At 37.9% G+C, this 16,068-nt stretch overlaps 1 protein-coding gene across 1 annotated transcript in view; it reads left to right on the forward strand.

The window, feature by feature from the left end:
- The window catches only part of LOC311605923 (uncharacterized protein), a gene marked incomplete at both ends in the record, with an annotated part of 273,889 nt that overhangs the window by 21,782 nt on the left and 236,039 nt on the right, over positions 1-16,068 (forward strand). Inside the window, 2 exons of the mRNA XM_084796759.1 lie at positions 10,790-10,981; positions 11,094-11,176. Coding sequence (XP_084652885.1) covers positions 10,790-10,981; positions 11,094-11,176 — 275 coding nt within the window. The remainder of the gene's footprint in view (positions 1-10,789; positions 10,982-11,093; positions 11,177-16,068) is intronic.

The following is a 16,068-nucleotide window of genomic DNA, read 5'->3' on the forward strand; positions in this document are numbered from 1 at the left end:
GAGCATGCCCTGTAGAAAGACAGCCCTAGTGCCTATTCTGTGTTTATTCTTCACCCCAGGCCCTAACCATGCTGCACCTTCACAGCTCTTCATAGGTGTCTCCACTTGGATAGCAATTATACAAAAGCGCTTTGGAATTTTCAGCAGAGGGCTTTCTTAACAAAATGAAAATATGTCCCCTGTTTCCCATCCCATTTCTTGTATCATATAGGTAGAAAGATGTGAACAGGAAAAGAAAGCCTTCAGAAATAGTGAAAACAGCAAGCTGGTGTTGTTTTTGTATTCAGCTACAAATAACACACGGACCACCTCATGCGAATTGGGAGAAGTCTTTTTCAAAGACAAAGCCAGGCTCCAAACATGATACTCCCTTTGTAAAGGCACTGGCTGTTACTCTTCAATAGGTTATGAAGCTTTGATTCATCCATCATTTAAAAAACTATCTTTGTGTGTGTACGCATGTAGTCTCTCTCTATCTCTGTCTCTGTCTCTGTCTCTGTCTCTGTCTCTGTCTCTGTCTCTCTCTCTCTCTCTCTCGTGTGTGTGTGTGTGTGTGTGTGTGTGTGTGTGTGTGTGTGTGTTTGTGTGTGTAAGAGAGAGGGAGTGGAGGGAGAGGGGTTGGAGAGGAAGATTAGGGGGAGGAACACAGAGGGGGATCTATGTGAATATTCATTGTGTGAGTGCAGGAGGTTGCCAGGTGTGTCCTAGCTTCAGCATGCACCTAGAGGACAGAAGGTCTTGCATTTTACCTTATTAGAAACTTGGTCTTCATGCACTAGACTAGCTGCGTTGCAAACTTCTAAGGGTTCTTTTGCCTTCACCTCCCATCTCAATGTGGATTCTCTGTGGTTACATACAATATACAATGCCTGATATTTTAATAGGATCTGGTGATTCCACGTCAAGCCCTTATGCTTGCATAGAAGGCGCTTTGCCCACTGTATTGTCATTCCACCCCAAAGATAACTTATTACAAAGAACAGCATTGACTTCTCTAGACCTATGGCTAAATTAAACAAACTCATTCTTAGGATATATTTTCAAAGTTCTTGATATTTTCCTCTGTAAAGCTATTTCCTAAGTCGATCTAGAGACATAAAAACCCATTCAAACTTCTGAGGTTTCTTATTATTTCTTTCAGCTGCTGAGGCTAACTCTTAAAGGACCAGACATATTCTTTACGCTGCATTGTGTTTTCTTTCTGGAGAAAAGCTATTTTGGTACTTTGTTTTTGATGAATGCACTTCCAGGTAGGACATTTATTGTGATGCTTTTCAAGCTTTATAAACAAAGATTTCTTCCCTTCTTACTGAACGTTTTTGTTTACCTGAATTTGCTGTGGCTTTTTTCCACGTATAAGTTTTGTAGACTGTATTTAGCTTTAACAATCTTAATGGTTTCAAACACCATCCTTCTGCATAGAGGGACACACAGCTATGTGTTCATTTGCACCTTTTTAAGACAAAGTACTAGTCTTCTTCCTCCTGCTTCTTTAGTTCTTTATGGAGTCAGCTGTCTTCACCCTGTGTCAATTGTGCTCTGAGTTCATCTAGAGAGATCAACTCCGATCACTGCCTTAAACATTCAGCCCTTTAGAGAACTATGTGGAAGTCTGTACAGTTACCAACTGCTGATGGAAGTTTTTTAATCCGAGTGTGTCAAACGGTATATCTGAGGTGCAGTCTAAATCATTGTCAATTTTATTATTATCTTCTTTGCCCATATGTTCCCAAAATCATTGTACATGATGTCTATAAGTAAATAAAATCTATTCTATAATGTTTACTATAGGTGTGTGTCTGTTCTATTCTATAATTCTGTGCTATGTTCTCCTTAATGACCTCATAATATTACTTATCTAGTTTTTACAGAAAAGAATACCATCACTTGGAGATCCCTGTTTTTCTCCTTTTTAAAACTCAGTCCTTTGAGAATTCCATACAACGTCTTTGATTGCATTCAAATTCCTTCCATAGATTCTTCCCAGATATGCTCCCTATCAATTCCTTACCACCATTGTGTCCTCTTTTTTATTCCCATCAGGATAACGTTCTTATGTCAAAAGAACAAGCTGCATGCTTGAGGCATGGCTCCTCACTGATGTTCCTGAGGACCAACGTTTGCATCCCAGGACCCATGTCAAGCAGCAGCTCACAACCTCTGTAACCATCAACTCCAAGGGAACTGACACTGGCACCTTTTCCATTTCTCTCTCTCTCTCTCTCTCTCTCTCTCTCTCTCTCTCACACACACACACACACACACACACACACACACTAAAATGTTTAAAAGAATTTAATTTCTTACAGGGTAGGCTTTGTGCAAAGTTATTTAATCATAGCTTACAAGCAAATCTCCCTTTTAAGAAAAATCTAGTCTGTGAGAAGCACATTGTGCTTTATCAATGTAGATACAGTGTGGGAATTCACAGGACTTTTGACTGTAACATAATTTACAGGATTTTTTAATTCCATCTTAACTACTGCAAGATGATTTCATTCAATGATGTTTCTTGGAATTTTACTTTTTATGTATGATCATTTTCCAATAATGTATGCACAGGAAAAACAAAATGAGCATGTTCTTTGTTTTCTAAGTCATAATAAAACTGGGTATATCTTTATAAATAAGTCAGTGTACCTAACCTATGTATACAGAAAAACTCTCTCAATCCACATGTACATATCCCATGTATGACAATATTACATAGTTCAGTGTGCTGTGAAGAAAAATTTGAAAGCACAATAAGTTAGATGTGTTACCACCAAAAGTGAAAGCATTTTGCCACTGTTGTATTTGGCACTTCACATAATAGTAGCTAAAATATGGTTTGCTTTCCATTAGGATATATGCTATCCTAAAGATTGTTCATGGACTAACTCTCAGTATCAGGTCATTATTAAGTACAAAGTAAGACTCATTAAGTTTAACTCACATTAACCATTGCTATGGAAGTCTAGAGGACAGTCTTTCTTCAGGGCTTGTAGTATTAACTACCACCTAAATTTCCTCTTCACGCAAGATACAATTTAAGTTTCTGCCACAGCGCAACCCTCATGATCATTGTTCGGTTCTTGGTTACCAAGGATGATGCCCAATTCATCTTCATATTATAAGGGCTCAGTACTTATTCAATGCTCACTTACTTATGCTAATTAATTTTTAAATGTTTCAGCTTGTATATAGCCTTCTGTAATCTGATAAACTAACAAAATCCTCATTAACTTCAGCGTCACTTTGTTTGAACCATCAGGTTTTTATGGATTTTCTAAATGAAACATTCTTTGTGGGGTGTGGCTTGAAGTAGATTTTCACTTCTAATTGATGTGCTAGATCCTCAGAGCACAGAATAGCAATGTCTTCGTTTTACCACGAGTTAACCATGTATGGTACTCTCATGTAATGTCATGTTTGGCCAACAACAGCTGGACTCGTTGATGTTTGTTTATATTCTAGGATAGCAGAGAGGCAGATGTCTCCTGTTCTTTCACAAAGATTTGGTTATAGAGATAATGTGCCCTTTCTCTCCAGAGAAAGGATGTGCAGAAGTCCAGCAGTATTTCTGTAAGTCCAAGGTTTCTCTAACATCATCTTTCTTCTGTTTCTAAATGTTTTAAAGTGTGTTGTTGTCCAGCATTTGACCTTTGCATGTTGCCATGTAGAAAGTGAAGTTGATGTAGCCAGAGCTAGTATGGTGCTATGGTACCTAATATTTTTGTCAGTAATAACCAACCAATGTATTCAAACCAGAATGTGTACTGTTTTTATCCTACTAACAAATATAAAATTGTATCAAGATAACATATCTTTAAAAGGAAATGAAATATGAAGTTCTTCATAATTCCTTATGTTTAACCCATCTAAAGTTCAAAAGAGAACTTTACAGTTTAAAACAGAAGCTGTTCACTACAAGTAAATCAGATATTATGTGGTTTTAGAGGGTGTATTTGGATTTCTTTAGTGATGAAATAAATGATTGACATTCTTATTATATAATTAGCTCAGACTATAATAAATAATATGTGTAGCTAGAATGCCTTCCTGTCCCACATACAAATCAGATTGCTTCTGAGTGTTTATTTAAATGTTTTGGAATATATTATAAGATTTAGAAGCCAGTGGTATACAATAGTACCAAAAGTACATATATTTCCCTGGTAGAATTTTATATCACTCAGTTAGGTCAATGAGCAATTAGAATATAAATTCTTAGTTTCTGACATAAACACTCATTTAATTAAAATTAAGAAGCAGAACACGGATACATATTCTTTGTCTTATCTCTATAACTAATATAAACACACTTTAAGGCCTTTTGTGGGACGGGGGGAGGGTTTCTGCAAGGCAAGTCTCAGTGTTTGAGTCATGACTTCAAATAATAAGGTTTACGGTGAAGATTCTTAATGATCTCAATCATAACATTTGTGGACAAAGAAAATGTTCTTCTATAGTTTTCTAATATTTATATTTAACTTTTTCTGGTTTGCTTTACACATACTCAATTTACTGATGTATACACATTTCTTCAGGAGATATTGTAGTCTTGTTCTAAACAATAGAGAAACGGGCACGTGTTATTATTGATTTTGGATTTCTCAGATACAGCCTAATCTCTGAAGTCTTGAAGAAGTCCTTTAACATTCCGTGTGTGCAAAGTGTGCACAATGTAATAATTTGACTCTGCAAATCTTCCTCTGAGTCTCTTGAGGAGATCATTTGCTTCTTTCCTTAGGATGACACAGTGGCATGGGTGATGTCACAGGTATGTAGCATAGTTGGCATTCTGTGCATACTAATATGCACACAAATAATGACTCAGTTTTCTCGTTTAACCAATCTTTCATTTTCTCCAAACTTAAGTTTTTCAAAGCAGCCATCATATTATAGGCTCAATGTCCACGATATAGCTGTGTCTGTGTGATGAAAACTGGACACGGCTGGGCAGCTTTTTCTAATACTGTGGCAAAAAGACTATTATTACTAACATCATTTCTGAGAGTTGGTAGGCAGAGCTCTATATCTTAGCTGTCCTGAGAATCAAGATGTTAGCCAGCTAGTTGGGGTGTCTGATGCCACTAAAGGATAAAGACATGAACTGGAACCTCCTTTTCTCTGTATCACTCCCCTTTGTTGAGTCAAGTCACTTGACCGAATTCTTACTAGATGGCACAGAGACACAGTATGCCTTATTGAAGAAATTCCAAATACATGACTCTTGCTCCTAGAGAGGGTGAATGGTTGTAAGACAATGTAATCTTCCACCTAAAAATATTTATGTAAATGGCTGATAATTGTCAAACCTGTAGAAGGCAGCTGTATTATTCTGTTATTTTATAAATATTTAAGCATTTCAATAATGACTTTAAAAGCCACTATAATTGGAAGCACAATAACCCAAAATGCTATTGTAGTCTGTAATAACCTTAGAATTGCTGGAAATTTACAAAAGAAACTTCTGAAATGGAAATGGCAAATGTTATAAATAGAACATTTGCAATATCACTTCAGAGCTACCAATAAATGTTAATGCCAAGAGTTGCCTAAGGAACGGATTATATTATAAAGAGCTATACAAAAATATTTAAGAGATTCTTTGCAGTAGTGTGGGAAACCAGCTCTAACATGAAAAGTAAACTGAGGTTGGACATGGAGTTGGCAATTGATCACTCAACAGACTTTACTCTGAAGGGAAAAAAAACTTGATTCTATGATGCACATCTATTTATTAATACCTTTCAGTTAAATCATATCAGGAATCTGAGGCCAAAAATAGGTACAAGAAATCATTCATCACCTTGATCACCAGCCCAACATTAGCAAGGGAGGCACATCAGCTCGTACCAGTAGGGCTGCCATTGCTCTTGTTTCCTGATCAAATTGTTCTCTAAGATTTTCTACATCAAAGACACTAGCGAAAACAATTTTGGTTAACTTTACTAACAATCTGCATCTAAAAATTATTTTAAGGGTGATGGATAACTAATAATAGACATCGCTAAGTCCTTTCTGAGGGTGGTGGTTGATTCATTAATCTGCTCCAGAAGAATTATTTGAAAAATATCAGTCACTATTTTCATAAGTGCCAATAATACTGCCCGGTGAGAAGCTGGAAGGCCCCTTAGAGTTTTCATATAACTCAAAGATTAGGAGAGATGTGATGAAAATGAGGACAAGAATCAGAGTGATGATCCATAACAATATGTTGTCCTCAAAACACATAGTCCTTGGGGCCACATTTCATGAGTTCTAAAGCTCTATGCTGGTAATAACTCAAATTCAATACTAATACATAAATTTCTAATAATCTATTCCACATAAATATAACATCAGTAAATCTTTCCCTGTGGAAGTGAAGAATAATATTTAGGAATGAGCATTTGAGGGAGTAATTCTGAAAGACAAGAACACTAGGAATATGCTTTCATTTATTTAAGTACACTCCTTGGTGAGCTTGAAGTGTCTGTATTATTATAATCTGACTATGAAGCAAGACTTTGAGGTATTTAGGGCAGAGGGTATATTAATGAGATTGGAGCCTCACTCTTCCTTAGACAAACTCAAAAACTACTTGCCATGATATTTGTGGAAATTGCAGTGTGATCGGATAAATCTCTGCATTTAAGGAACACCATATTAAGGCAGTCTTACAAACTTAGCTTGAAAGGCACATCAAGTGCAAGACTATAGAGAGAGTTTAGTGCTACAGGGGAAAGCCTCTAGTCTATTCAACTGAAGTTAATGCATTGCATGTCAAGTCAGCTCTGCAAGGGAGTAGTGAGTACAAAACCAATGAGTTTTCTCTATACAGCGGGGTGGGAAACATACAAGCAAAACCAAGCTTAGATATTTAAACAATTAGTTTGCTAGAAGATACTGGCCTCCAATAATAGTTAAAAGGTAGTTCCTGCTAAACCAAGTATTTCATTCATTCACTCAGCCATTAAAAAAAGAGGAAAGGCAGATTGAGGAATAAATAGCCATATTGTTTGGTTGGTTGAGATAGGGTCTGCTGTAGGTCACACAAGCACAGTACTTTCTCTGGAGCCAAAGATAACTTTCACTAAAACTTTTTAATTTTCATTTTATTAATTTATTATGATTACAACTCAATTATTATTCCATCACTTTTATTCTCCCATTCTGTGTGGTGGAGCATTTTCTGGGTATATTCCAAGGAGTGAAATAGCTGGGTCTTGAGGAAGCTCTATTCCCAGCTTTCTGAGAAAGTGCCAGATAGATTTCCAAAGTGGTTGTACAAGTTGACATTCCCACCAGCAATGAAGGAATGTTCCTCTTTCTCCACACCCTTGCCAGCATGTACTGTAACTTGAATTTTTTATCTTAGCCGTTCTAATGGGTTTAAGATGGAATCTCAGAGTCATTTTGATTTGCATTTCTTTGATGATGAAAGACATTGAACATTTCTTTAAGTGTTTCTCAGCTGTTCGATATTCCTCTGTTGAGAATTCTCTGTTTAGTTTTGAGCCCCATTTCTCAATTGGGTTATTTGGTTTGGTGGTGTTTAAGTTCTTGAGTTCTTTATATATTTTGGATATTAGACCTTAGTCAGATGTAGAGTTGGTGAAGATCTTTTCCCAGTCTGAAGGCTGTCTCTTTGTTCTGTTGACAGTGTCTCCTGCCTTACAGAAGCTACTCAGCCTCATGACGTCTGATTTGCTAATTGTTGACCTTAAGTCCTGGGTTGTTGGTGTTCTGCTCAGGAAGTTGTCTCCTGTGCTAATGTGTTCCAGGATCTTCACCATTTTTCCTCTAACCAATTTAATGTCTCTGTTTTTATGTTGAGGTCTTTAATCCACTTGGACTTGAGTTTTGTGCATAGTGACGAATATGGGTCCAATTGCATTTTTCTACATGTTCACATCCAGTTAGGCCTGCAACATTGTTGAATATGTATCCTTTTTCCATTGAACAGATTTGGCTTCTTTGTCAAAAATCAAGTGACCATATGTGTGTGGGTTCATTTCTGGGTCTTCCATTCGATTCCATTGATCAACCAGCCTATTGCTCTGCCAGTACCATGCTGTTTTAATTACTGTTGCTCTATAGTACAGCTTGAGATCGAGTATGGAAATTCCTCCAGAGGATCTTTTATTGTATAGGATTGTATTTGCTATTTTGGGTTTTTTGTTTTTCTATATGAAGTTGAGAATTGATCTTTCAATGTCTTAAAAATATTTTGTAGGTACTTTGGTAGGGCTTGCATTGAATTGCTTTTGGTAAGATGACCATTTTTACTATGTTAATTCCCCTGATCCAGGAACAAGGGAGATCTTTCCATCATCTGATGTCATGTTCAATCTCTTTCTTCAGAGATTTAAAGTTTTTTTTCAAACAAGTCCTTCACTTGCTTTGGGAAGAAGCCGTGCCAAATTCTGCCATGTGAGAAATCCTATGCTTAGGCTATATGCTGTGATCTTCGAGTTGCTGACCTTTGCCTCAGGAGGTCTTGTGTTCCAGGCTATCCTTGGACTACTTACCTCTGAAAAAAGTAGGGAAGTCTCAACTTGGAACCACCCAGAAGATCTAGGAAGTTCTTACAAGGAACCACTCAGAGAACTAGGAAGTTCTACAGAGAGCGATTTAGGCTATTGTATTCTTTCCCGGGGGCTAGGGTGAGTGAGATTAGAATAGATCCTATTGACCTTGCCCTATATTTGTTTCTGCTAGTCGGCAACAAAGTGACTCTTGATCAGAAATTTCCTGACTAGATTCGTGATTTCTCGTGTCTCTGTATCCTACTTTCAATCCCCACTCCCTCTTTCAGGTGAATTTTTCAGATTTAGCATTGTCTTTGATGGTTGCTTCAAGTTCCACAATTGTATCTTCTAATCCCAAGATTCTTGATTTTATTAGAGAAGCTCACTTCTGTGTTGCTTACTTTCTTCTCTAAGGTCTCTCGTTCTCATTTTTCTTCTGTCTGTGCTTCTATCACTGTTTCTATTTTCATCTTCAGATTTTGAACTGTTTTATTTATTTTCTTCATCTGGTTGTTTGAATTTTTCTGAAAAATTTCCAGTGCCTCTCTATAGCCTTCTTTTGTGTCTTCCACCTGTTTGGCTGCGTCTTCCTGTATTTGATTATGGATTTTATTCCTTTCCTCTATTATCATCTTCATTACTAAGGATTTGAGGTCATTTTCTTGTATTTCGATTGTGTTTGATTTCTCAGGATTACTTTCTTTGAAATAGCTGGGATCTGGGGATGACGAGTTGTTTTGGTTTTCCGTTTGTTTGTGTGGGAACCCATGCCAAATTCTGCCATGTCAGAAATCCTGTGCTTAGGCTGCATGCTGTTACCTTTGAGTTGCTGACCTTTACCTCAGGAGGTCTTGTGTTCTAGGCTATTTTTGGACTACTTATCTTTGAAAGAAGTAGAGAAGTCTGAACTTGGAATCACCCAGAGGATCAAGGAAGTTCTTATAGGGAACTACTCAGAGAACTAGGAAGTTCTACAGGGAGCAATTCAGGCTATTGTTTTCTTGCCTGGGGGCTAGGGTGAGTGAGATTAGAATAGATCCTATTGACCTTGTTCTATATATGTTTCTGCTAGTTGGCAACAAAGTGACTCTTGACCAGAAATTTCCTGACTTGATTCATTATTTCTAATGTCTCTGTATCCTATTTTCAAGCCCCATTCCCTCTTTCAGGTGAACCCTGATTCGATTTTTCCCGTGGGCTGGGACCCGACATGTTAGTTTGCATTCCTACGAGTTCCTTTAGTCATCTTGCTATCTCTGGTGTTGTGTGGTAGCTTCTGGTGTTATTCACTGGTCATTGTGAGTGGGCAGTTGATGAGTGATTATAGTTCACGTGCCCTTGCCTGTCGGGATCAAGGAGTTCTTCTCTGGAACAGGCAGGGGACCTGGTTTCTGCTCCAGGAGACTTTGTTCTATACCTTAAGCTCCTGACTCGGTCAACAGAGGTAGGGTTGCCTCTGTTCATGCTACTGAGAGGATTCAGACTAGCTGTGTTGGGAGCCACTGCTTAATCTTCTGTCCCGACCCTGAGGGCAGTCTAGACTCCCCAAGTGTGTAGAAGCCCCCGCCAGGCCATGGGGACTGTGTCTTTACCTGCCCAATTGACCAGACCCAGATCTGGTCTACAGACAGATTCCTGCCCAGATCAGTCTAGATAGCAGACCAGTCTAAATTGCACACCCTTGCTGGCTCAGTCCCACCAAACTGCAGCGGCAACTCAGTCTCCCCTCCAGACACCCAGGACATCCCAGCATCTCCCACAAGCATGGGGAGTCCCTGCTGGACTATGGGGACTGTGGCTTAATTTGTCCAATTGTACAGGCCGGGTCTGCCGTGGTCCACAGACAGGTTCCTGCCTGGAGCAGTCTAGAGAGCGGACCAGACTAAATTGGGCACCCGTGGCTGCTCAGTCCCACTAAGCTGCAGCTGCAACTTGGCTTCCCCTCCAGACACCCAGGGCAGCCCAGCTTCTCCCACAAGCATGGGGAGTTCCTGCCGGGCTGTGGGGACTATGGCTTTATCTGTCCAATTGTCCGGGCGGTCCGCTGTAGTCCACAGACAGGTTCCTGCCTGGGGCAGTTTAGGGAGCGGACCAGTCTAGGTTGCGCAGCCGCAACTCAGACTCCGTTCCAGACACTCAGGGCAGCCCAGCTTCTTCTATAAGCATGGGGAGTCCCTGCCAGGCTGTGGGGACTGTGGCTTTATCTGCCCCAATGTCCAGGTCCTAACCGCTGTGCCCTGTGACAGGTTCCTGCCTATATCAGTCTAGCTAGCTCCAGCCGGACCGCCCAGACCGCGCACGCAGTTTCTGGGTACCGTGGGCTTCACCGGGGCCTCCGGGGCTCCCCGTGGACTGGGGTGGGGTGGGTGGGGCTGTCTGAGGACAGATTCATTTGTTTCCCTGAGACTTCCCCAGGCCAGGGGCTCTGTTGTGCCACTGTCGCACAGTGCGCCTGGGCTACCGAGGCCGGCTGCAGTCCGCAGGTAGGTTTCGTTCCAGAGTCCAGCAGGTCCTCCGTGCAATGTTGTTTGGCCTGGGGCCAAGCCCACCCGTGGTCTGCACTGTGCAGGACCCCACTCAACTAGTGCTCCCCAGTTCTTGCAGTCTGTGGCTCCCAATCCGGTCCCTGGTCTCCGTGCAGTGCGAGATTGGCGTCGCCATCTTGGAACTCGGCAAAGGTAACTTTAACCTATTCATCTTCCTGTCTCTGCTTTCTAAATTCATAGTTTTCTTTTACTACTTTCTTATGGATTGTAAGAAAAAAAAATGAAACCTTATACTGGATTTTTATATTAAAACAGTTGTTTAGGAGCTAGAGTGATGCCTCAGTGATAGGATCATAAAAAGCTCTTACAGAGGAGAGCCTGAGTTTGATTCCTGACATCCATGTGTGATACGTCACCAGCACTTGCAACTGTAGCTCTAGATCTAATTCATTTGGTTTCCACAGGAACCATTACTCACATAGGCCCTCCCCCACATCCATATCGATCAAAAATAATAATAAATATTTAAAAGAATGTTTGTTTGGAGAAGTCTAAATACTTTAGATGTTTAAAAGTGACAAGCCTAAGATGGCATCTCTTGGCTGCCAAGGTAGAGAGAGTGAGACTTTTTATATCTCCCTTTAAAAATGGAAGTTGAATGGCTTACCACACAAAAATCAGCATATCTTTGTCAAATAAGGTTTTTTTTAACATCTTTTAATGCATCAGTCACACACACAGAGATGGGGGGTGGGGGGAATCAACCACCAAAATGTAAATTTCCTCACAAAAGTATGGGATTTCAAACCTTAAAAATCACTGACCAATCCTATTCGAAGGAAACATGTAAGTCTAACATATTCTCTTGAGATTTATCTCTACCTTATATAGCTTAGAGCACAGGGACACTCCAATACCTATGCAATTGCTCATGTCCACACATGGACACAGATAACTGTGCAGACAGAATATAATTACCCTTCAGTACTAAGGTTCAGATACTTTGACAATACAGACACATTTGTGTGGCTCATTTAAGAATATCAATCAAAAAATATAAAACCTTACGTATTCAAATATGCAGCACAATCAACTTAACACACAGACTGATTGTTAAATTATGCAGCCTGTTGAGTAAATTCATTAAAGAAGGTCATGCAGACTAAAACATATTCAAAATTTAGAAAAAAAAATAAGTCATGTATATTGTCAAGTGTATTCAAATATCTCAAAAGACACCAGAAATGTGCAAAAATATTCAGAAAATAGAATTATGCATGGGCACTCATGAGAAAAGATTTGGGGGACAGGAAAGAATGAGGAGAGTCTCTCCATCACAGATCATCTCTTAATGTTATCACAATGCTAGATGGCATCTTGAAAATGTTTCTTTCATTTATTGAAGGGATAACATCTTAATCTAATGGGGAAGATATATAAAGTGCCTAGGGGATTGAAAGCAAGCCAGAGAAAAGGTCATTAATGTAAAATGGCAGAAATTGTCTTGTCTTCCAAGAGAAAGTTGTGAGGCAAAGCCATCAATTCAGTACAGCTCTGCTTTAAGTTTATTTTCTTACTATGTGCATTAATTTAAAAAATCTTCCTTCCACATTGTCACTTTGAAGCATTATGTCTGATGCTGATATCGTATGGCTCAGTTGTGTAACAGTAGTTACTTCATGCATCTAAACAACATAGGAAAGGCCGTACTTTTGGTGAAATCTGTGTGTCTTTTGCTGAAATCTGCATTTAATAGGAAGGGGTATGGCTTGCTTCATATATGCACTCTGTGCAGATTTCCATAATTGTGCAGATGGCTAGTTGATAATATCAAGTCATCTTTTGCACAGATGGGGGCATAAAAATGATTAGTGAAAATTACACAGGAAGATTCATGCAGATCATAGCAGTGTAACAAAGTAGGAATTATGGTTTACATTTGTGAGCTAAAATAGCACATAAAGAAATTGGAGTAGCAAAAAGGCTGTAATCAATTCAGCAATCAGTACCCAGTGGTCCTATCACATATTAAACTTATAGTCATTTTAGAAATGCTCAGAAGGCTACAATTCAGTTTTCTTCTAACCCAGAAATTTCCCGTACTGGTTTCGAGCACAGTTTTCGGTAATCATATTTTCTACATAACAGTAGTTAGGCTTAGAAACACCCATGGGGAAACATGCTTAATTTTGAAAAATTTCTCACATCTCCCCTCAATGGACAAGTTATGAAACTTTAAATGACCATTAAAACGCTAGAAGCTCATGAAATAGAATGTTGAGTGAACGTTAAACAGATTTTAATGGAGCATCATTTCCACCCTCACAAACATTTATGTCTGATCATGTTTCTCTAAATATTGTTAGACATTGAGCTGTCATATTGATTTTCAGATATTTAGTGACCATTTGGAAATTCAGCTTAAATTAATAACGTCAAAACCATTAGTAATTCAACAACTTTGCAGATGCCACACATCATAGTATGTACCTTTCCTCCCATTAAGAGTAAGGGGAAATCTTTTTGTCTAGCTGAAATGTAGATAGAATTGTCTTAATTTACTCTGTTCAGTTACTTCTCATCCACTCTTGATATGCAATCTTAGGTTATATAATATGCACAGAAGTAGAGGCATTTTATTCTATAGAGGAAGAATAATTCTGAAATTTGGACAGATGGTTCAACCATAGTTGCATAATATTTCTTAAGTATATATACCTAAAGTATGTGAGCTTAATTTATAGAATTATAAATATGCTTTTATGATTTTTCATCCATTAATAGAAAATGAAACTGGTTTTAGTCTCAAAGTAAATGTAAATGAATGTTTTTCTTTTTGCATTTTCAATTTTATGTATACAATTTTTTCACTACAGCCTTTGTTTTGTTCAGTATATTCATCAATGGACACAGTGAAAATTCAATAAATAGATCAAAATAGAACCATTAGTTCAATACCTAATGATGTGTAGAGAAAAAAGATCAGACATAAATGTTTGAAAAGAAGAAAAATGTTTAATAAGAGTATTTTATTAAACCTTCATTCAGTATTTTATTTCATGAGACTTCACAGTTGATTGTGGTCTTATAATGGTTCTGAAAGCTTCCAACAGAGTGATTTTCAATTTTCAAGACAGGGTAAACAAGTCCTCAATAGTTTCTGCCTCACAAATATGTCTGTCAGATATATTGGCCCAGAAGGCTGAAGATGATGCTCCAACATTATAGAGAGTTTTGGGTGACTGTTCAGGCAACAAACTGTCTCTGTCACTGTCTCATTTGGGAAGCTGCTATCCTGCACTGTCTGTGTACTCAGGTAATTAATTTTATTCCTTCTCAAGTTTCCAATGGAGTTGAAGACCGTATAGCTTACGTTTACAATTAAGCTTAGTTGTTTAGGGATTAAGATGTTTTTAGGTCTAGATAGATGTTTTAAGTCGATAGAGATGAGATATGAGAGATATTGATTTACGTTCAGAACTTTAGATGCACCAAGACAGGAAAGATGTTCTCTTCAAGGCTGCCAAATACAAATAGCCAAAACACTATTAATGTAACATTTATATAATTCCTGATTATTTCATGGTTCTTTTTGTTGGAAGTAGTTTATTGTATATAATATAAATGTATATGTAAAAAAAGAAAAATAATAAAAAAGGAACCCCCCCCAAAACAAAATAAAATACATTTCAATATATAAAGAAGAGGATTTGGGGAAGGGAAAGAATATAATCAATTAATTAAATAAATAAATAAACAATAAAAAAGTAAATAATGAAAAATTTCATTGGCAATGGCAGACTAAGTATAGTACATTTATGTGTAGAACTATCCCAGTTATTCATGAGACTACTGTAATAAACTCCTACACACAGACACAGATAATTTTGAAAATATGACATATGCTATCTCAGAGAAGAAGGCAGGCAAATAAGTAAAGTTTCAATTTCTAAGAATTTATGTATGATCAATGAAACTCTAAAATTGTAATAGGATTACTGAAACCTGACTAACTGGATCACAAGATTATATGTAAGAATACAAACCAAGAGCATGCTTAAAACAATGCAGGACTGCAGGGGACTTTTTCAGAATTTCAAATATATTTGGAATCTATATTAGAAATAAATGTATCATAGTGAATAAAAATAGGCACACTCATTTGTATATCATCAAAATCTTAATATCTAGATTGTCAATAAAATCATGAATGTAGACATAGTATTATTGTGCACTGTGTAAAGACTCAAAAGTTGATTTCTGTGCCCTCTCCCAATATTTGGTTGCAATCCCAATTCTGAGAATCTCCTGTCTAAACATTGCTCCTTAATTGTCCCCAATACGTCAATTAAGCAGCTTAACAGCCAATCACTGAACAGTGTAGAGAATAGGGCTGAACTTCCTGCCTGCCAGAGGAGGAAGAGATAGAGAGAGGAAGTGGGGATTCAGCCACAGGCAGAGGTCCGGGAGACGTAAGGAGAGAGCATCTGAGGCAGAGAAAGCCATAACATGCAAATATCTTGTGGATTTTTAGAAAAGAGGAAGCCAGGCTAGCTTACAGGGTTAGGAATAGAGTAATAACTGCTCAGTATTATGCCTTAAAGCATATTAAATAAATAATACAGTCTGTATCCATTATTTGGGTGCTAGCCAGGTTAAGAGAGAAACTGAAGCACACATTGATTTAAAAAAAAAACATTAGCACACACACACACACACACACACACACACACACACACACACACAAAATCAATTTAATAGTTCAGTACCTAACAAAGTTTGGAGAAACAATCAAACAAATGTTTGTAAATGTCAAGAGAATGCTCCTGTTAAAATCTGTGCTCTTTCCGAATTGACTGTCTAATACCCAATATTCCTGCAAACATATATAAAAGTAACAGTATATGGACTGAGCAGGATTATTTACATGTTTAGGTATATGATTCTGCAACATATCTGACCTCAATAAATGAATTAGAAAGGTCATGAGTTTGAAAAAGAGTAAAAAGAGGTATGTGAGAAGGTTTGGAGGAAGTAAAAAGAAAGGAGGAATAGCGTAACAATATTATATTCTAAAAAATAAA

The sequence above is a fragment of the Acomys minous genome (assembly GCF_964271855.1).
Source record: "Acomys minous genome assembly, chromosome: 9".
In the NCBI taxonomy this organism is placed as follows: domain Eukaryota; kingdom Metazoa; phylum Chordata; class Mammalia; order Rodentia; family Muridae; genus Acomys; species Acomys minous.